The sequence below is a fragment of the Elephas maximus genome, chromosome 6 (assembly GCF_024166365.1).
Source record: "Elephas maximus indicus isolate mEleMax1 chromosome 6, mEleMax1 primary haplotype, whole genome shotgun sequence".
Taxonomy (NCBI): domain Eukaryota; kingdom Metazoa; phylum Chordata; class Mammalia; order Proboscidea; family Elephantidae; genus Elephas; species Elephas maximus.
Genome location: NC_064824.1, coordinates 117194405 through 117214362, shown reverse-complemented (window position 1 = coordinate 117214362; position 19958 = coordinate 117194405). Strand labels below are relative to the sequence as shown.

Here is a 19958-nt window from a genome sequence, read left to right as displayed (position 1 = left end):
GAGGGAAGCGCCGCTTGGCCCAGCCCCGACTTATTTTGCCTACTTCCTGCCACGCCCACCAAGAAGGCCCTGCCACTCTGCCCCACAACTCTCGATGGTACTCCCTGGGAGCCACGGCCGGGAGAGGTGGGAAGGGAAACTATAGATAAAACCATAGAGTACCCCGCCAACCGGCGAGAGGAGGAAAGAGTAGCCTTCATGTACCCTACGTCCTAGAGGCCGCTGGGCCAGAGGCGGTTGCACAAAAGGAGCCCCGGGCGACCGCTCTAGCCGCTGATCGACCATAGAGATGCGGCTCCCGCCGGCTCTGGGCCGGGAGGTGAGTGAGTGGCTACGGGCTGGGCACTGCAAGGCTGTGCGGGTGGAGCGATCCCTAGGCAAAAGTTTCTCGAGCCCGAGGATGAGGGTTGGTCTGGGCAGGGGGAACCCCCGGGAGGAGGTGCTGAAGGGTGCACGCCAAGGAGGTCGGCCCCGGTGCCTCAGCCGCGTCACTGCTCTGGACCACTCCCAGGTACCCGCTGCCTCCTCAGGACCGTAATCATGACGATGCTCCGTCCTAAGCCTTGCAGGTTACAAAACACCTTTCCCATTCTTCGGCTCTTGTGATCCTCACTCCTCTCAGACATTGTGGATGCTGTCATCGTTTCCATTTTACAGATGGAAAAACTGAGGCCCAGAGAGGCAAAGTAATTGTCTGCCCAAGGCCGCACGGTGAGTCAGAGCCTGAAGGCCTTGGTCCCCAAGCCGGGAATCTTTCTTTCTCACTGCCTTCATTTGCCCTTTCTTTTCCTCATTGCTCCTATCCCAGCGATCAGCTCATCTCTTCTCTTGTATCCACCTGTCTCCCGACTCACCGCGCCTTCTAGACGATGAAGGTTCTCAATCTAGACCGCATCGCGTGCGCTTTGGTTCCCCTTTCAGACCATGTAGGACCAAACGGAAAGATACCCCAGAGCGAAGATAAGAATCAATGAAGGCTGTGGTTTGCTGAGAACCCCTCTAATCGCAGAAGGGCACTTCCGTGTGAACTGAGATTTTGAGAGGCAGGATTCTGGAGAACAGGGCATATGAGATTGCAGGGACTTAGTTTCTTTTTTGTGCATCTTGCTTCTCACGTGCAACCTGATTTCTTCCTAGCCCTAGGTCTTTACTGATCTTCCATGAAGTGATTACTGTCGTTATTCTTGTTGGTTATGAATTATTCAGCTTAAACTTGTTTTAGTCATGTCTAACAGGATATGCAGTTTAACCACCATTCATTTCTCAGTTGTGTTCCAGTGTTTAGTCTGAGGCCATAGTCCAGTCAATGAGTTTGAAATTTCTCCACATGTATTATTTTATGCGTAAGGAATCACATGGTTACCAAGATAACTCATTTTACCCTGGTGCGTCTCTACAGTTGATCCTCTACAATTCTTCACTAGAATCACCTTATTTGTCTAACTTGCATAGATTGTTGGTGGGTTGTGTTCAGTGAAGTGATGTCACTTAAAAGAAAAAAAGCTCCACTTAAGAAGCTCAGAGTCTAAGGAGGGAGACTGATAGCAAAACAGCAGTGCAATGTGACATAGTCTGTGATAGGGCCACGTAGAAAGTGTCTTTAGGACCACAGAAGAGAAAAAACAACTTAAGTTAAGAAGCCTTCGTAGAGGAAGTGACATTTGTGCAGATTTTTAAAGGGTAGTTAGAAGTTGGGAAGGCAGGTGAGAGAAGGTGGAAATGCATGTCACGCCAAGAGAGAGGCATGTGCTGGGGTATGGAGAATTTTGGGAGTCTAAGGAATGGTAAATTGATATGGCTGGTTTAGAGGTTTGTTGAGGGGAGAAGTGAAAGTTGAGTCTGGAAGGATCAACAGAGGCCAGATCATGAAGGGCCTTATAGACGTGATGAAGAACAGTGAAATCATAAAATGTTAAGAGGGGAAGGCACTGCAGAGATTTCTTTGGTCCCACCAAATTTTGTTGCAGATGAGAAAACAAATCATTGTTTCATGATTTGTCCAAGGTCACTTAGCTAAGTGTTAGCAGTGCAAGAAACACAACCTGTTGTCTTTAATATCTTGGCCAGGATTTGTCGGCTGTCTTCCAGTAGTGACCCTGTTTATCATTATTTCTATTCTCTTTTTGTTCTCGATGTAGTCATAAAAAGAAAATCTCTCTTTAGGTTAATAAGGTATAGCATGAACCGCCTAGGTTGGCAGACACTGGGCTGTACACCCACACCAGCTGGGAAAAAAGTGAGACCTCTGACTCTTTGTTTTTGTTTTTCTTCTCGTTGGCTTATCAGCACTTAAGAAGCCACAGCACTGAAATCGGTGGTGATGACAGACCCTGTGTTGGACTCACAGCCAGCCAACAGTACTGGGGAGATGGATGGACTGTGCTCTGAACTATTGCTGATCCCCCAACCTCTCTCTAACCGTGGAATCCTGGAGCCTGTTCATAGCCCCTGCCCCTCTGGGAGCCCCACAACTCTGCCTCCGGACCCAGGCTGCTTGCTGGTAGAGGCCACAGCAACTGATGAGAGCACAGGGAACATGGAGATCATTGTGGAAGCAGTAGCTGGAAACCTATCCCCAGATGCTCCTGGAGACACCCCAGGTACAAATACAGTTGCTAGAGGCCAGTGGAACAAGCAGCCCTGAGGTTTTGTCCATGCTATTTTTGATCTTTCTGTATAAATATGAGAACACAGGGCAGCATCCTATTTTTATACTTTGAGATGTTGTAATTTGGTTTGCAGTTGGTGAATGTTGACCGAAGGCTGCCAAGGTGATGCACAACCTTGTACCAAGCTCTTGGCAGAGCCTGTTCCTGGTGAGGGCTCAGGATGGGCTTCAGTTTGCTAGGCAGTAATCCAGAGAGGAAGACCTTCCTGACACCTCTGGCCAATCCTGGCTTCTTTTTATTCTTATATTTCCCGGGAATTCTTTCACCCATATTGGTCTTCCAACCCAAGAACTGCAGCCAGGGATCAGGCAAAAGGCCCAGGCTCTCTTCCACCACCTGGGCTTGGCAGGGCTTTCCGGAGGTAACCTGGTACCTGCTTTCCCGTCCTAGTTTCTCCTGCATAACATAAGTAACTCATCCAAGCAAGCTGTTAAAGAGTGGCAGTTGAGCATTTGTATTTATCCTAGGGGAAAGAGTCATCCCTTTATTCTGCCCATATCTATAATCCCTTGTTTTTATTTTTTTAATAAAATTGTGTTTTCGGTGAAGGTTTACGTAGTGGTTTAGGTTCCTTTAGAACAGTTTCTGCACAAGTTGTTCAGTGACTTTGGTTGCGTTCGTTGCAGTGCGTGAACATTCTTGTTATTTTAGCTCTGGTTGTTTTGTTTCCTTTAATCTAGTTTCCCTGTTGCTTTACATCCTCATCTTTGTTTTAAAGTAATTGTTGACCACTTGGTCTCACATAGGTGATTTTTAAAAGGAGCGCAGCACTTACGGGTGGTATTCATTATTTTGTGAGCCAGTCTGTTATTTACTTACAGGGTGACCTCAGGGACTAGTTTGGATTCAAGGCTTAAAGAGTATCTCAGGGCATTAGACTCGGGGAGTCCTCCAGTCTCAACCAGTCCAGTAGGTCTGTTTTTTTTTTGTTTGTTTGTTTGTTTTTTGTTTTTAAAGGAGTTTGAGGTTCTGATCTACATTCTTCTCCCATTCTATCAGGGTCCATCTATTTGTGGTCCTGATTAGAATAGTATGTAGTGGTAGCCACATACCATCTATAATCTCTTATTTTAAGGAAACTACCTATATTTTTAACTGCCATCCTCCAGCTAATTGTCACCACTCTCTTTGGCAGTATAGTGTTGTGGCAAAGAATACTGGAAAAGCTTAGCTAAACTTCTCTGTGTGATGAAAGAAACCATAAAGAATAAATAAAGAGGCTGGGGAAAATATTTGCAGTATACAAGAAACAGTTAATATCTTTAAGATTCAGAGTTCCACAATAAGAAAAAGAAAGGGAAAGAGTTTTAAAAAAAAAAAAAGGAGGAAAAAGAAGCCCGCATGCAATCCTTTTATTTCTAAAGAAGAAATAAAAATGATCACTAATCATATGGAAGCATGTGTAATCTCGTTAATACACAAATACTGGTTAAAAATAACTCTGAGATTAGCCATTTTTGCTTATCAGTTTTGAGAAAAATTAAGTGTACTTTAAAATACTTAGTGTTGGTGAGAATGTGGGGAAATAAACACTCTTAACAGTGTTTTTGGAGAATATAGATTAATATAACCTTTTGAAGGTCAATTTAGCTGCTTACAAAATTTTAAAATATACATACTCTTTGACTTAGTAATTCTACTTCTAGGAATCTGTTCTGTATAAAGATTCCCACTTACAAAGATATGATGTGTAGGGCAGCTTTGTTTGTAATGATTGAAGACAACCCAGATGTTCATCAGTAAGGGCAAAATTTTGTTATGATTTATCCACGCTCTGAAGTACCATGAACTGGACAAAAAAAATAAAGGAAGAGCTCAGTGTACCCACAGATAAAAGTATTCTTGAAAAGTGAAAAAAAGCAAATATCAGAGTAATGGCAACAGTGCTTAACCTTTTTTTTGAATTTTTTTAACCAAAAGTCTGTGTGTAGATGTATGCATGGAGCATGTGTTTGCACAGAAAAAGGCCTGAGGAATATAAACCAAACTGTGTGTTGGGGAAAGGGAGCTTATTCTTCTTTTTATACTTTTGTATCATTTGATTCTGTTGCAATGAATGATTTTTTTTTTTTTTTAAACAACAAAGAGGGGAAGAGAAACCTCACTGTCATCAAGTCGATTTTGACTAATAGCGACCCTACAAGACAGAGTAGAACTGCCCCATAGGGTTTCCAAGGCTGCAAATCTTTACGGAAGCCAACGGCCACATCTTTCTCCCACAGAGTAACTGATGGGTTCAAACCACTGACCTTTTGGTTAGCATCTGAGCGCTTTAACCACTGCATCACCATTGCTCCTCATAAACAGGAAGAGAACCAGCAAAATAAATGCAGAGCTCAGGTTTTGTTGTCAGACAAACCTGGACTTGAATCATGGCTGTACCATTAACAAGCATGATGGCCTTTGTTTCCCGGGGCTTTACCAAGGCCCTGCACATTGCTCAAGAATACCAGTGATTATTATGAAGGTGATTCTGCTCTCCTTGAAAGGGATGTTCTCCATTTTATGAATGCTTGTGACTTTGAAACACCTAGTACTCATCCCAGTCTCCCTGAGCTGTTTCTCCTCTAGTTTGACTCATTCCTGAATTTCTGTTCTCTAACTTGACCTTGAGGTATCTGACATGGAGTGAGTGTTCAGTTAATGTTAGATCTTTCTATCTTTCTTACTGCTGCCATCCTTCAGCTCTTCTACTCCTTCTGTATGTCTGCTCTAGTCTCCTTTCCAATTTTGATGTTCTCTCTAAGGTACAGAGCCCAGAACCAAACACAGGCCTGCTTGGGGCCTCACTGAGAAACATGGGAAAATCGTGGTCTACTTCTCCAAAATTTGCCTCCTGAAACAGTGCCTTAAACTTAGTAAAAAATACTTAGTAAATACTTGTTGAAAGTGTATTTTTCAGCATCATGGACAGTTCCTCAGTGATTGCTAGCATACTTTGATTCTCACCTGTCTTTTTTGCTTTTTTAAAGTATTTATAGATTTATTCAGAAACCCTGGTGCTATAGTGGTTAAGTGCTACAGCTGCTAAACAAAAGGTCAGCAGTTCTAATCCACCAGGAGCTCCTTGGAAACTCTATGGGGCAGTTCTCCTCTGTCCTGTAGGGTTGCTATGAGTCAGAGTCGACTCGACGGCAACAGATTTGGTTTTTTTATAGCTTTATTATGTTTTCTGAAAATAAAAGCAATGCATGTTCTTTTTTTTTTTTTTTTAAATGTCAATTCAGAAACAGAAGAAATAAATCATCTATAATCCCATTACTCCTGGATAATCATTGTGAACAACTTGGTACATCCTTCCAGACTTTCTTCTATGCATATATTTGTATAGACATTTTTACATAAATTCTATTATGTGTACTGTTTTGTAACCTATTTTTAGTCTAACTTATTGTAACTATATTTTTATTTGAAAAAATATCACTTTCTGCTGGGTGCCTACCCTTTGGTTGTATGCATGTGCCTTAATTTGCTCAGAGGTCATTTTGGTTCTCTGCTCTAATGAAGCACTCTGATACACATCGTTCTCCACAAGCTTGTGCACTTGTGAAAGTCTTCCTGTAAATTCCTAGAAGTTGAATTACACATTTTAAATTTTGAAACAGATTGCCCTCCAAAAAAGTCATACCAATTTATATCCTCACCCATAGCCTGTGTTTGTACCTGTCTTCTCATACCCTTGCCAACATTGGCGCCAATCTAGTGATCCAACAGAGGGAAGAATGAGGTTTCTTGCTTCGATTTGCATTTCTTTGATAATTAGGATGACTGTCTTGTCTTTATTGGTTGTGTTCTGTGCATTGGCTGTTGGTGGCTTTTGATGTTCTATGTAGTGTTCATCTTTTTTATTGGTTTATAAAGCTCTTCATAGAATTAAAAGTGATACTTTGTCATTTGTGTTGCAAATTATCTCAATTTTTTTTGTGTTGAGCTCATCCCCAGTTGGTCATATGTCTTTTAGCTTTATTGGGTCATTTTCATTTGGAAGTTTCCCATTTTTACCTGGGCAAAATATATTACCTTTTTAAAATACTTTCTGGATTTGGTTCATCCGTTTAAAAAATATTTATTAAGTACCTATTTTATGCCAAGTATTTTTTTTTTTTTATTGTCCTAGATACTGGGAATACAAACACATGTGCAAGATAGACTGTCCCGGACTTTATGGGGCTTACAGCCCAAGTGGCAGAACTAGACTTAAAGCCCATCTCCACTCCATGAATATTAAAACATTCACTACATTTTCTACTAGTAGCTAACACCTGTGAGTCTCATCCCATCTGATACGGTGCCTTTCTCTGTTGGTCCTTGCCTGCAGGTGTCCTGGTAAAGGTGGTGGAAGTGTACTTCTGTGAGCGCTGTGAGCAGAGCTTCGCAGAGCCCACTCTGCTGGCCCTGCACCAGTGCCCTGAGGCCTTTATACAGCCTGTGCAGGGCCTGTCTAGCTCCCCATGTTCTCTAGAGCTGCCCCCTAGCAACCTCACCCTCCCTGGCCCTCTGCAGGGCCGGAGCCCACCAGATAGCCCCCTGCCATGTCCCGTGTGTAGACAGGAGTTTGCCCAACCCCAGGCCCTGAAGAGCCACTTCAAGATTCACCGAGGCACTCCTGACACCTTCTTCTGCCCAGAGTCTGGCTGTGTGTTCTCCTCTGAAGATCGCAAGGGTCTGCAGCACCACCTGAGGCAGACTCACAAAGTGGTTCCTGTGCCCTGTTCTTTCCGGGGCTGCCCCTTGCTCTTCGGGAGCCAGCAGGGCATGGAGCTGCACCGGCAGGCTCATTACCCTTTCCACTGCAGCCATTGCAACTTCATGGGCTCCAACATCAGACTCTTCCGGCAGCACCAGCGAAGCCATGGGGCTGGGACACAGAGAGAACTTTCTGCCATTCGGGGCCCTCCATCTCAGGAGCTGCTGCCAGGTATGAGGCAAAGGGCCATGCAGTCCCCAACCTAGAAGGCACAATCACCCTTTTGGGAGAGAGCAGTGGATGAGTACAAGGGAATCCAGAGTAGTGACTCAGGAGGACAGAGTTACTGGATGACATCTAGAAATCGTTGACTGGGCAGAATGTATCTTTGCCTGGGCAGGGCAAGTCTTTGTCCTGATGAATGAGTGAAATTTGGCTGCAGCTACCCTATAGCCTTGAAGTTATTTAACCAGTGTTTTCTTCTGATCCATTTCAGAACTTTCCAGGGTCAAAACTTAAATGTCTATCAGTGGCCATAGCCAGTGGCAGAGAGCTTGTAAACTCCCGTTTAGAGCAAATGGGATTGGGATAAAAGAGGCTTGGGTTACTTAAAAAAGAAATCTTCCTGGGGTTGGGTGGTGCATCACTGATCCTTCCTCCTTTTCGAAAAAAAAGGCATGTGGTGAGTAGAGGAGCAGGAAGAAACAGAGAAAACAGGCCAGGAGAAGCCAGGATTCTGATGAGAAAACTTGGCTTGTAATGACTCAGTTGTGCTCTGGTACCCAAAGAAAAGACTTCTTTTTTCTGGAGAAGAGTCCTTACATCTTTACCTTGCTGAGGCCTCTGTTAAGGGGATAGAAGGAGTAGATTTGAGGTGGCAAGTTATGATGACCTTGAATTGCTGAGTTGGGTTTCTCAGTGGGATACTTTGAGAATCAGGGTAGATTTACCCACACCGAGCCAAGGAAGTACAGTTGACCAATTCTTACTTCTCAGTCCCCCAGTGACCTAAAGCCTCTTACCTTCAAGAGATCTGAGGTTGATGTTATTTAAGGTTTGATTTGCTTTTGACTGGAGCATTGCTGACAGCTTAGCTCCTGATCTTTCTATACCTGTCTTGAGTGGAAATAAATTTATTTACTTAGAATCTCAGATTCCCTTATACAAACTCGGGAGGGGGGTGATTATTCCAGCTAGTAAGTGGAGAAGAATAAGGATTCATTGCTGTCATTGGGTCCTATAGACTTCATCAGGTTTTGTATGTCTCCAGCACCCAAACTGCCCCCAGGAGAGGGAGAGCCTTCTGAGGAAGCAGGTGCACCTTTGTCTGGGCAGAAGTCAGTTGAAGAGGAGGAAGCTGAAGAAGAAAAGAGTGGCTCCGAGAAGGACTCCCAGAAAGCCCTGGAAAAAGGCCTGGGGACTCAGCAGTTGGAAGGTAATGGTGTCATTAGGCTAGCAGCTCTTGGTGGTGGGGAGGAGGCTGTGGGGAGCCTGGCACTGTGGCTCCGGGTTTGGGTTGTCTGAGCTTTGGTTCAGACCCTTCATTTCTTTCCATTCCACTTTGACATCTCTAGTGGGAAAATGATAAATGGGCAATAACTCTAGTAACACAGGGTAGGGATAAATAAAGTTTGCTCTCCCGGGCTGGTCTTCCTAAGGCAGAAAGCTCTTTTGTTGGGAGGGGTGCGGGGTGGTCAGGGGGATCTATAATATACAGATGCCAGTAGTTATTGATGATCAAGCAGCCTGTCTTGTCTGGCATTGAGTCCCCTCAGATTTTTTTCTGAATCTTTGCTTCCCAGTTTTTCAAGATAGAACATTTAAAACCCATCCCACAGGGAGCATATTTAGTGTCAGGTGAATAGGAAAGATCTGATTGTATTTATTACAACTCTGTTACCTAGAACCCGGTGTGCCAGTGTTTACGAGTAAGAATCCTTTACCTTCTTCTCTTCAACTCACTCTCTATGGGGCTATTTTCCTTCCAAACAACCCGTTGGTCCTTCTGTTTACCCCTGTGGAACATGGGCCAGGAAGAACAGGAATGCTTCATCTAGATTGTTCTTTTGAGCAGCTCTAAACAAAGGCTCAGGAATAGTGGGTGGCTGGGTGAAGCCAATGAAACAGGCCACAGCAAGGCCTGGGATTTTGGCTCTCTGAATATTTGACTTTCTCATCTCAGTTCTTATTTGAGAGCCTATTTTTTTGTTTCCTGGATAGAAAAGAGACAGGCAATATAATGTTTGTGTCAGGGAAAATTGTGGTTCTTCTATTATTTGGCCAGTCACTGACCTAATTGAAGAATCTTGCTCTCAACACTGTTTCCCTGATTATTCCCTTGAGCCCTGTGCCCTTTCCTTTCTCTTCCAGGTGAGGTGGCTTCTGGCACTGAGTCCCTCTTCAAGACCCACATGTGTCCAGAGTGCAAGCGCTGCTTTAAGAAGCGGACCCATCTGGTGGAGCATCTGCATCTCCACTTCCCAGACCCCAGCCTCCAGTGCCCCAACTGCCAGAAGTTCTTCACCAGTAAGAGCAAGCTGAAGACCCACCTGCTGCGGGAGCTGGGCGAGAAGGCCCACCGCTGCCCACTATGCCACTACAGTGCCGTGGAGAGGAATGCACTCAACCGCCACATGGCCAGCATGCACGAGGACATTTCCAACTTCTACTCAGACACCTATGCTTGTCCTGTCTGCCGTGAAGAATTCCACCTCAGCCAGGCCCTTAAGGAGCACCTCAAGAGCCACACAGCCGCGGCTGCAGCGGAGCCATTGACCCTATGTTGCTTTCAGGAGGGCTGCAGCTATGCAGCACCCGATCGCAAGGCCTTTGTAAAGCACCTGAAGGAGGCCCACGGGGTGCGAGCTGTGGAGTGCCGCCATCACTCATGCCCCATGCTCTTCGCCACAGCTGAGGCCATGGAGGCCCACCACAAGAGCCATTACGCCTTCCACTGCCCCCACTGTGACTTCGCCTGCTCCAACAAGCACCTGTTCCGCAAGCACAAGAAGCAGGGCCACCCTGGCAGTGAAGAGCTGCGCTGCACCTTCTGCCCCTTTGCCACCTTCAACCCAGTAGCCTACCAGGACCACGTGGGCAAGATGCACGCTCATGAGAAGATCCACCAGTGCCCTGAATGCAACTTTGCCACTGCCCACAAGAGGGTGCTCATCCGACACATGCTGCTGCATACTGGTGCGTGGCTTACGTCCTTATACTGTAGTAGGAGTAACAACATTCATGATGATAATGGCTGACGTGAGCTTTTACTATGTATCAGACACCACATGAAGGCTTTGCGTACATTTTCTTACTTCACCTAGTATTCCTAGAGATAAGCCTGGTATTCTGATTTTACAATTGAGCTTTAAATAGTGTATCACTCACCTAGTAAAGTGGTTGAGCTAAGATTTGAACCCAGGCAGTCTGATTCCTGACCCTGTGCTCTAACCATTACACTATTGTATTGTCTACCCCTAGTTTGGGTTGGTCATCCTTAGCCTGTTACAGTGGACATGCCCTGACCAGGGACAGATACTTTCTTTGTAATTCAATTTTTAAGACATACTGTGAGAGACAGAATGAGGAGATGGAGCCATTTATACAAGTATGACCTTCCATAGCTTGGGTGTCCATGACACTGAAACAAGGTAACCTCCAATGACCTAGAAGTTGTAGGTGTTTTAGCTCAGAATTGGTTACCAACAATGGGTGACTACCAAGTCAAGCTTCCTGCCACAGCACTGTCCCACTTGTGATCTCTGCGTGAGCATCAGTGGACTGACAGGACATCAGAGATCTCATCAAAGATTCTTTGGTTTGAGAGGACAGTTTTTAGGCAACTTAGGATGAAGACATTGTTCCATTTGAGCAGCTTATTTGTAAACATGCTCTAGCCATAAAATCTCATGTTTCGGAGGCCTTTCATAAAATTTTACATCTATATAGGGTTTTATAGTTTACAGGATTCTTTTGGATGCATCATCCCATTTAATCTATAATAACAAGCTTGTAAGGAAGTCAGGTAAAGATGAGAAAACAAACTGTGAAGTTAAATGACCTGTTCTAAGACCACCCATCTAGTCTCAGAGCCAGAATACCACATTGCTTGCCGGAGAAAGGGGCTGGGTGGGTTGCAGTGTCGACAGGGGCCCGGAAGGAACATGCCCCAGCATTAGTGCCAGGCCTTCACCAGAACACTGGTAGCCGGTCCTTGTGTTCCCACTGGACAACTGTATGAAGCTAATATATTGGTTGCCCCCTTTTTGGAGACAGGGAAACTGAGACTTAGAGGGGTTAAGTGACCTACCCAAAGCCATACAAGAATAACCTGGGATTTGAAACACCACTTTATAGCTCTCTGTGCCTCAGTTTTCTCATCTGTAAAATGGAAGTAATAATAGAACCTACCTCATAGGAATATTGTGAGGGTTCAATGAGAGGAAATATTTTTATGAAGTGCTCAGAAAAGCACCCACCTGGTCAGCACTATATAAATGTTGGCTGTTAATATTTTCATTATTATATCAGATTCCAGAGTCAGAGTTCTTAGCCACTGTGTTCTCTTGCCTAATTTCTTTCTTTTTCCAGAAAACTAGAAGGAATTGGGTCAAGTGGAGCAACTGGCTGTTAATGCCAACAAGCTGTGTAACAAATCAAAAAGTAGACATTAAACCAGTTTGCAAAGCTCAGTTTTACTTTCTTCCCACCCTCCTTGGTGTAGGAGTCAGGGGAGCAGTGGTCTGAGAGGGGTGTGGAGCAGCCTTGCAAATTATAATGCTTTTAGCACCTCAGGTAGCACCTGACGCCTCTGCTCCTGCTGGGCATCAGAGCAAGCTTGTGGGGGAAGGTGGTCTGGCAGCTCACTCGATCTGTGTTTGACTGGTGTTCTCCCCCCTCATCCCCATCCCATCCCCCACATAAGGCGAGAAGCCTCACAAGTGTGAGCTGTGTGACTTTACGTGCCGAGACGTGAGCTACCTGTCGAAGCACATGCTGACCCACTCCACCGCCAAGGATTACATGTGCACCGAGTGTGGCTATGTCACCAAGTGGAAGCACTACCTCAGTGTGCACATGCGAAAACATGCAGGGGACCTCAGGTATGAGTACACACATGCCTCCACCCTATCCCAAGAACCTTGTGCCAAGCTAGGCTCCTCTTGGCTCCAAGCCCCTGGCCCCATTTTTCTCTTCAGTCCCAGAGAGACTCTTTCTAAACCTTTTCTCCTATCATCTACAGTAGGCCTCTGTGCCTGTGGCCCAGTCTGTGCAGTGATTGCTCTCTGGGCTCAGAGAAGGGAGTACAGGCCTAGAGACTAAGGTGTTACTTGAGTTCTCAGTGTCCAGTCCTGGGAAAGTGGTGCTTTCCAAATCTAGTCCAGTACCCCTCTGACCTGTGAGCACAGCTGGCTAGAGAGCTTCTCCAGAGTGTTCATTCCTTCATGGGAGAATGGGAACTAGACACAGAACTGCCCTGTGGGACTCCAGCAATGTCAGCTCCTTAGAAGTCTATGGTTCTTGATTATTTTCCTTTAAGAAGCAATCTAGAGTGGGGATTAGAACACAGGCCACGTAGCTATGCTGCCAGGGTTCAAATCCTGCCTCTGTCCCTCACTTCCTTTGTAACCTTAGGCAAGTTAATAACTTCTTCTCGACATCTTAGTTTTCTCTCTTGTAAAATAGAGATACCTGTTTCATGGGGTGGTAGGAAGGAGGATTCAGTTAGATGATGCGTGTACTACTAAGGGTAGCCTGGCCCAGGGTAAGTATTTATTTGTGACTGTTAGTTGTTGTGACTGGCTTGTTATTATGATTGCCCCTCTTCCCTTCTTGCCAGATACCAGTGCAACCAGTGTTCCTATCGCTGCCACCGGGCTGACCAGCTGAACAGCCATAAGCTGCGGCACCAGGGCAAGTCGCTGATGTGTGAGGTGTGTGCCTTCGCCTGCAAGCGGAAGTATGAGCTGCAGAAGCACATGGCTTCCCAGCACCACCCTGGCACACCAGCCCCTCTCTATCCCTGCCGCTACTGCAGCTATCAGAGCCGCCATAAGCAGGCCCTGCTGAGCCATGAGAACTGCAAACATACCCGCCTCCGTGAATTCTGCTGTGCTCTCTGTGACTACCGCACCTTCAGCAACACCACTCTCTTCTTCCACAAGCGCAAGGCCCACGGCTATGTGCCTGGGGACCAGGTCTGGCAGCTCCGCTGTGCTAGCCAGGAGCCAGAGGGCTCCAGGCAGTGCCCAGTGCCCTCACACGACCCAGAGCCCTCAAACCACCTGTCTGCCCAGCCTGAGGGGCTGGACCCTGACCCTGGGACTGCAGTGGACCCAAGCTTGGGCGAGGCCCTACCAAAGACTAGTGAGGAGGATGGTGCTGGGAGAAAGGATGGCAATGAGGCACCCCAGGGGGATGACCTAGTTGGCAGCCCCAGCCCAGCAGAGGTAGATGAGGGTGGCTGCACACTACACCTAGAGGCCCTGGGAGTAGAGCTGGAACCTGTGGCTGAGCCACGCCTTGAGGAGATGACTGAGCCAGCCCCCGTGGAGCTCAGGCCCCTGGGTCCCTCAGGGCCCTTGGGACTAGAAGGGCCAAATGGAACTTTGACAGAGCTATCCAGCTTTGAAGGCATTGGCCCTTCTGGCGTAGGTGCTGAAGAAGAGCCCATTCTGGAGAAGTCAGTTCCTGAGCCCCCCAGAGATCCCCCATTCTCAGAGGAGCCTCTTAACAGCTGGGTGGGAATCTTCAAGGCAACTCCACCTGCTGAGACAGCACCCTTGCCCCAGTTTCCTGAGTCAGAGTCATTATTGAAGGCCCTAAGGAGGCAGGACAAAGAGCAGGCAGAGGCACTGGTGCTGGAGGGGCGGGTGCAGATGGTAGTGATCCAAGGAGAGGGGCGGGCCTTCCGCTGCCCACACTGCCCTTTTATTACCCGCCGGGAGAAGGCCCTGAGTCTGCACTCCAGGACTGGGTGCCAGGGCCGCCGAGAGCCCCTGCTGTGCCCTGAATGTGGGGCTAGCTTCAAGCAACAGCGAGGCCTCAGCACCCACTTGCTGAAAAAGTGCCCTGTTCTGCTCAGAAAGAACAAGGGCTTGCCCAGACCAGACTCACCCAGCCCTCTGCCCACGGACACTCAGGCCTCAGAGGATGCAAAAGCTGGGAAGCCCTCACTGGAACCATTAGACATAGAGCTAACATTTCCAAAAGGTACTCCTTCTGAGCTGCCCAGGAAGCCAAAAGAAATAGAGGAAGCTGTTATGACAGCCTCTGGCTCCCCAGTCCCTCCTGCAGGGAACACCTTACCCACAGGGACCCCCGAGAAGTTCCACTTTGAGCAGGGCAAGTTTCACTGCAGCTCATGTGCGTTCCTTTGTTCTCGGCTCACCTCCATTACCTCTCATGTAGCTGAAGGCTGCCGGGGGTCACGTGGCGGGGGAGGGAAGCGAGAGGCCCCCCAGGCCCAGCCTGTCCTGTCCGCCATGAGCAATGGGGACTCTGCTCCCCTGAACAGTGGGAGCACAGAGTCCAGGCCTGGTGATGGGGATGCGACTCTGGTTCTAAGACAGAAGGGGGCTCGCTTCTCCTGCCCCACCTGCCCCTTTAGCTGCCAGCAGGAGCGTGCTCTGCGGACTCACCAGGCCCGAGGCTGCCCCCTCAAGTCCGGAGAGCTGCATTGTGGCCTCTGCCCATTCACCGCCCCTGCTGCTGCCACCTTGCGTCTCCACCAGAAGAGGAGACATCCTACTGTAGGCCCAGCCCGTGGCCCCCGGCCCCCCCTGCAGTGTGGGGACTGCAGCTTCACCTGTAAGCAGAGCCGGTGTCTGCAGCAGCACCGGCGGCTCAAGCATGAAGGGGTAAAGCCACATCAGTGCCCTTTCTGCGACTTTTCTACCACCAGGCGGTACCGGTTGGAGGCTCACCAGTCCCGGCACACAGGTGTTGGCCGCATCCCGTGCAGCTCCTGTCCCCAGACATTTGGTACCAACTCGAAGCTACGCTTACACCAACTAAGGGTACATGACAAAACACCCACCCACTTCTGTCCACTCTGTGACTACAGTGGCTATCTCCGCCATGACATCACGCGCCATGTCAACAGCTGCCACCAGGGCACCCCAGCCTTTGCCTGCCCTCAGTGCGAGGCCCAGTTCAGCTCAGAGACAGCACTCAAGCAGCATGCTCTGCGCCGGCACCCCGAGCCCACACCCCCAACCCCAGGCTCTCCCACAGAAGCTACCGAGGGCCCCCTGCACTGTTCCCGCTGTGGGCTGCTATGCCCCAGCCCTGCCAGCCTGCGAGGACACACCCGTAAGCAGCACCCACGGCTGGAGTGTGTGGCCTGTCGGGAGGCCTTCCCCAGCCGGCCAGCACTGGATGAGCACCGGAGGCAGCAGCATTTCAGCCACCGCTGTCAGCTCTGTGACTTTGCTGCCCGGGAGCGGGTGGGCCTGGTGAAGCACTACCTGGAGCAGCATGAGGAGACTTCAGTGGCAGCCTCAGATGTGGATGGGGATGCTAGCCAGCCCCCTCTGCGCTGCCCCTTTTGTGACTTTGCATGCCGCCATCAGCTGGTGTTAGATCACCATGTGAAGGGGCACGGGGGCACCCGGCTCTACAAGTGTACCGACTGTGCTTACAGCACCAAGAACCGGCAGAAGATTACCTGGCACAGCCGCATCCACACAGGGGAAAAGCCTTACCGCTGTCACCTCTGCCCCTATGCCTGTGCTGATCCCTCTCGCCTCAAGGTAAGGTCAGGGGCCATGGGGGGCAGGAGGGGAGGGAATGCTGCTCCTGGAGTTAAACTTCCTGGTTTCTCTAATCCTGGTTCTTTCAGATACTAGCTCTGTGACCATGGGCAAGTTCTTTCATTTCTCCAAGCCTCAGATTCCTTATCTGTAAAAAAGGGGTAATACTTAACCGACTTCATAGGGTTGCTACAAAGATAAAATTCCATAATAGGTACTTGACAAGTGATAAAGGGTGTAATAGATTGAGGGTAATCTGCATGACAATAATGGTTAACGTTTACTGAGCACTTGTTGTATGCTAGGCACTGTAATCTTAATCCTCTTAAAAATAATGAGATATAGATACTTTTACCATTCCCCATTTTACAGATTAGTAAACTGGGAATTATGGATTAGGTTACCCAGTGACGCAGCTAGTAAGTGGCATAGCTGAGATTCAGACTCAGGTCAGGGCAGATCCAGGAGGAGACGGAATGAGTCAGGTTGATGTCAAACAACCAGACTGGGAGACCTGGTAATGGGAGTATGCATAGGATGGGAGCAGGGAACAGGGTTATCTGCCAGCAGCTTCCCACCTGCTGGCCCCTACTCCCAGATCACCTGGGTATATTCTCTGCTTCTGCCCTCCTCTAGTACCATATGCGCATCCACAAGGAGGAGCGAAAGTACCTGTGTCCTGACTGTGGCTACAAGTGCAAGTGGGTCAATCAGCTCAAATACCACATGACTAAGCACACAGGTGAGTCTTCGTGGTTTTGACAGTCAGAAGGGGTTTCCCCGCCCCTGATATACTCAGCCACCCTGAGGCAGCATGTGTCCTTGCTCAGATTCAGTGCCAACATCAATTTCATATTGAGGGTAGGGAGTGGGCTGGGGAGTCTGTACCAGGATGGCTCCCCACCCCACTGAAGACCTTTCAGAAGAGGGGTGAACCTGAGAACGTGGGCATGTGTACTGGTACAAAGTCGTCCACCCCAGTTGAGAACCCCCAGCCAAGCGATGGAGGGCAGGTCTACTTGGCTCCTTCATGGATATGATGGAACTATCTTGAGTAAGGAGGAGAAACCAGATGGTTCTCCTGTTCTACCTCTTCCGTTTCTTCTCCCGAGTGTGGAATCGATAACTGTGGGTCCACAGAGAAGGGTTAACGATTGCGTGCCTATGATCACTGCATATGGTCCCTCCTGTGAGGGAACTGACCAGATGCGTTTCAAGACCCTCTGCTTCTGTCAGTGCCGTTTCTCTAACATTTGCCCCTTCCCTCATAAACATTTTCTTTCACTTCTTGAGTTGAACGAGGAGTTGTTTTTAAACGGATTCTCAAATCCGTGAGTGGCCTGTGACCAAAAGGGAGTTGGAATTTCTGGTTTGGCAAGCCTACCGTATTTGAGTATTTGCTATCAGGTGGCTACTTAGGGGTCTAGTTAGTCATCAGCATCCATTGAACACTCACTGTATAAAAGGGGCTATCTGGGAGGAAGGGTACACAAGTGTCAGACAGAACTGGAACATTCCAAAGATATGGTCATTAGTCAGCTTGTTGTTTAGTCCTTATGTCTCAGGATCACAGTGACCCTATGGTCCTTTGAACCTTGTTCACTCCCCTTCAGTGGTGATGTGAGGCTACTCTGCCACTAATCCTCCTTCTCCTGTCCTTGCCCTGCCCTACAGGACTGAAGCCATACCAGTGTCCCGAGTGTGAGTACTGCACCAATCGGGCTGACGCACTGCGTGTGCACCGGGAGACGCGGCACCGGGAAGCCCGGGCCTTCATGTGTGAGCAGTGTGGCAAGGCCTTCAAGACGCGCTTCCTGCTGCGCACCCACCTCCGCAAGCACAGCGAGGCCAAACCCTACGTGTGCAACGTGTGCCACCGTGCTTTCCGCTGGGCTGCTGGCCTGCGCCACCACGCCCTCACTCACACCGACCGCCACCCCTTTTTCTGCCGCCTCTGCAGCTACAAGGCCAAGCAGAAATTCCAGGTGGTCAAGCATGTGCGCAGGCACCACCCGGACCAGGCCGACCCCAGCCAGGGCGTGGGCAAGGACCCCAGCACCCCGACAGTGCACCTGCATGACGTGCAGCTGGAGGAGCCCGGCCCGCCCGCCCCCGCTGCCCTCCCCGCCGGACCTGAGGGCTGAGGGCCCGCCCGCCTCCCAGCCGGGAAGAGGGCGCGGTCCGCAGCATGCCAGCCGGAACCAGAGCTGGCCTGAGGGGCTCGGGGCCTACCAAGGGCTGGCTTCGGGCTTCAGGGAGGCTGGAACCCTCCGGGGAGACTGGAGTAGTACTTGGGGATTGACAGCTATATCAAAGACGGACCTGGACTGCGACGCTGATTTCTTGTCGAGGCACTCAGTGTTTTTAACTCACGAGTTCCTAGTTGCCTCTCCACCGCTCCACTGAAGTCCTTGGCAATGAGATCCTGGTTTTACCCACTCTGTTCTTCTCTTTTCTTAAAATGTCAAGTTCTGTTTTCATTTAGCATCCTCAAAACAGCTGTATCTAACCGCATGTGCTGGTGTGCCTAACGCTCTGTAAAGCATGTTAAACAGACTGATTACTGGCTTAGAGACGTGTCCAGATTTCTGCCAACATTTCTAGGCTGTCATCTCAAGTCTGCCCTACCACCTCTCAGCCTCCGCTTCTCCTTTTTCTCCTTCCATCTTCACTCGATGATTGATTCTGAAACAGGCCCAGGAGGATCTGCCTTCTCTCTGTCCTTGAGCCTGTCGAGGCCCTGGCCCTGCTCCCTACTTCTGAGCCCTTAGTCTACCTGTCGAGGGAGGGCTGCTGCTCACTGAGTCTCCTCTAAGAAACAGCTTTAGCTCACCATCAGTTCTTGGACTGGCTCAGCAACTGTACCGAGGAGTGAAGACATGAGGAGAGTGTGAGAAGCAGATGATTGGAGAGGTAAATCTCTAATCCAGAACTCTAATTGCCTCACAATGACTATATAATTCACCATCTAAACTGGAACCTGTTCTGTTCCCCATTGCCTTCGAGTCAACTCCAACTCATAGTGATCCTGTAGGACAGAGCAGAATTGCCCCCATAGGGTTTCCAAGGCTGTAATCTTTACAGAAGCAGATTCCCCCTGTCTTTCTCCCATGCATTGGCTGGTGGGTTCAAAGTACTGACCTTTTGGTTAGCAGCTTAGTGCTTAACCACTGTACCACCAGGGCTCCTTCTAAACTGAGACACTTGGAAAACTTATTAGGCTGGGACAACAGACAACCCAGGACTATCCTGGGCAAACTGCAGGAGGGCTGAGCTACATAACCCTTTGTCTCCTCCTTTTGCCCTGCTCCTTAGAAGCCTTACTTCTGTGCCCTTCCTATGTAGCACGTGAAGGGGTAGACCCACCTGTCTACCCAGATGTCCTATAACCCTTGTACCTCCCCCTTGTCCAACAATAAGACCATACCCAAGCCAAACTGTGGGGAGAAGCTCTGTTTATACAGGTTGGGCTGGGGAGGAACAGTCCAGTGGGGACTCTGAGGGCTGCGCAGTGTTCTCGAGAGTTCTTGGTGTAGTGTGGTCAGCTCTTCTTCCCCAACCTTTGCTTGGGGAGCCTTGAGCCTTGATTCATTCTTCCCTTGGCTCTGGGCTTGAGGAAGTTAGAGGTGAAAGGGATAATACCTCTTTCGGTTTCTCAGCCCCAGGCCCCTCTGTGGATTTCTAGTTGCAGTCTACTTTTGAGCCAGGGTTCATGGGAAAGATTAGTCCTAGATCCAGGTAAGGGTTTGAGCTACAGCAACAGGAAGGAGAGAACTCCAGTATAGAGAAAGAAAAAGGGCAGGAAAGATGCCAATGGACTGTGAAAAGGAAAGAGAAAGATGTAAAAGC

At 48.6% G+C, this 19958-nt stretch overlaps 1 protein-coding gene across 6 annotated transcripts; it reads left to right on the top strand.

Annotated features, from left to right (window-relative positions):
- The first annotated feature begins 102 nt into the window (after positions 1-102).
- ZNF142 (zinc finger protein 142) lies at positions 103-19211 on the top strand. 6 transcript variants are annotated; one of them, XM_049888169.1, is made up of 10 exons: positions 103-319; positions 658-711; positions 2287-2600; positions 6988-7587; positions 8627-8791; positions 9727-10551; positions 12281-12458; positions 13196-16109; positions 16746-16851; positions 17784-19211. In XM_049888169.1, exons 3-10 carry the CDS (start codon positions 2321-2323, stop codon positions 18251-18253), a joined length of 5538 nt encoding a protein of 1845 aa, XP_049744126.1. In that variant the 5' UTR covers positions 103-319; positions 658-711; positions 2287-2320; the 3' UTR covers positions 18254-19211. The 6 variants fall into 6 exon arrangements, with proteins under 6 accessions (XP_049744126.1, XP_049744125.1, XP_049744124.1 ...); XM_049888168.1 differs by having other exon boundaries at positions 562-711; XM_049888167.1 differs by having other exon boundaries at positions 512-711.
- Positions 19212-19958: the final 747 nt, after the last annotated feature.

What these genes read in the sequence shown, in the direction of transcription:
- ZNF142 (XM_049888166.1), top strand. Translation starts at nt 2,321, where the DNA reads ATGACAGACCCTGTGTTGGACTCACAGCCAGCCAACAGTACTGGGGAG. An exon ending in CTGATCCCTCTCGCCTCAAG is followed by an intron (nt 16,110 to 16,745) that starts GTAAGGTCAGGG and finishes GCCCTCCTCTAG; the next exon opens with TACCATATGCGCATCCACAA. An exon ending in CCACATGACTAAGCACACAG is followed by an intron (nt 16,852 to 17,783) that starts GTGAGTCTTCGT and finishes CCTGCCCTACAG; the next exon opens with GACTGAAGCCATACCAGTGT.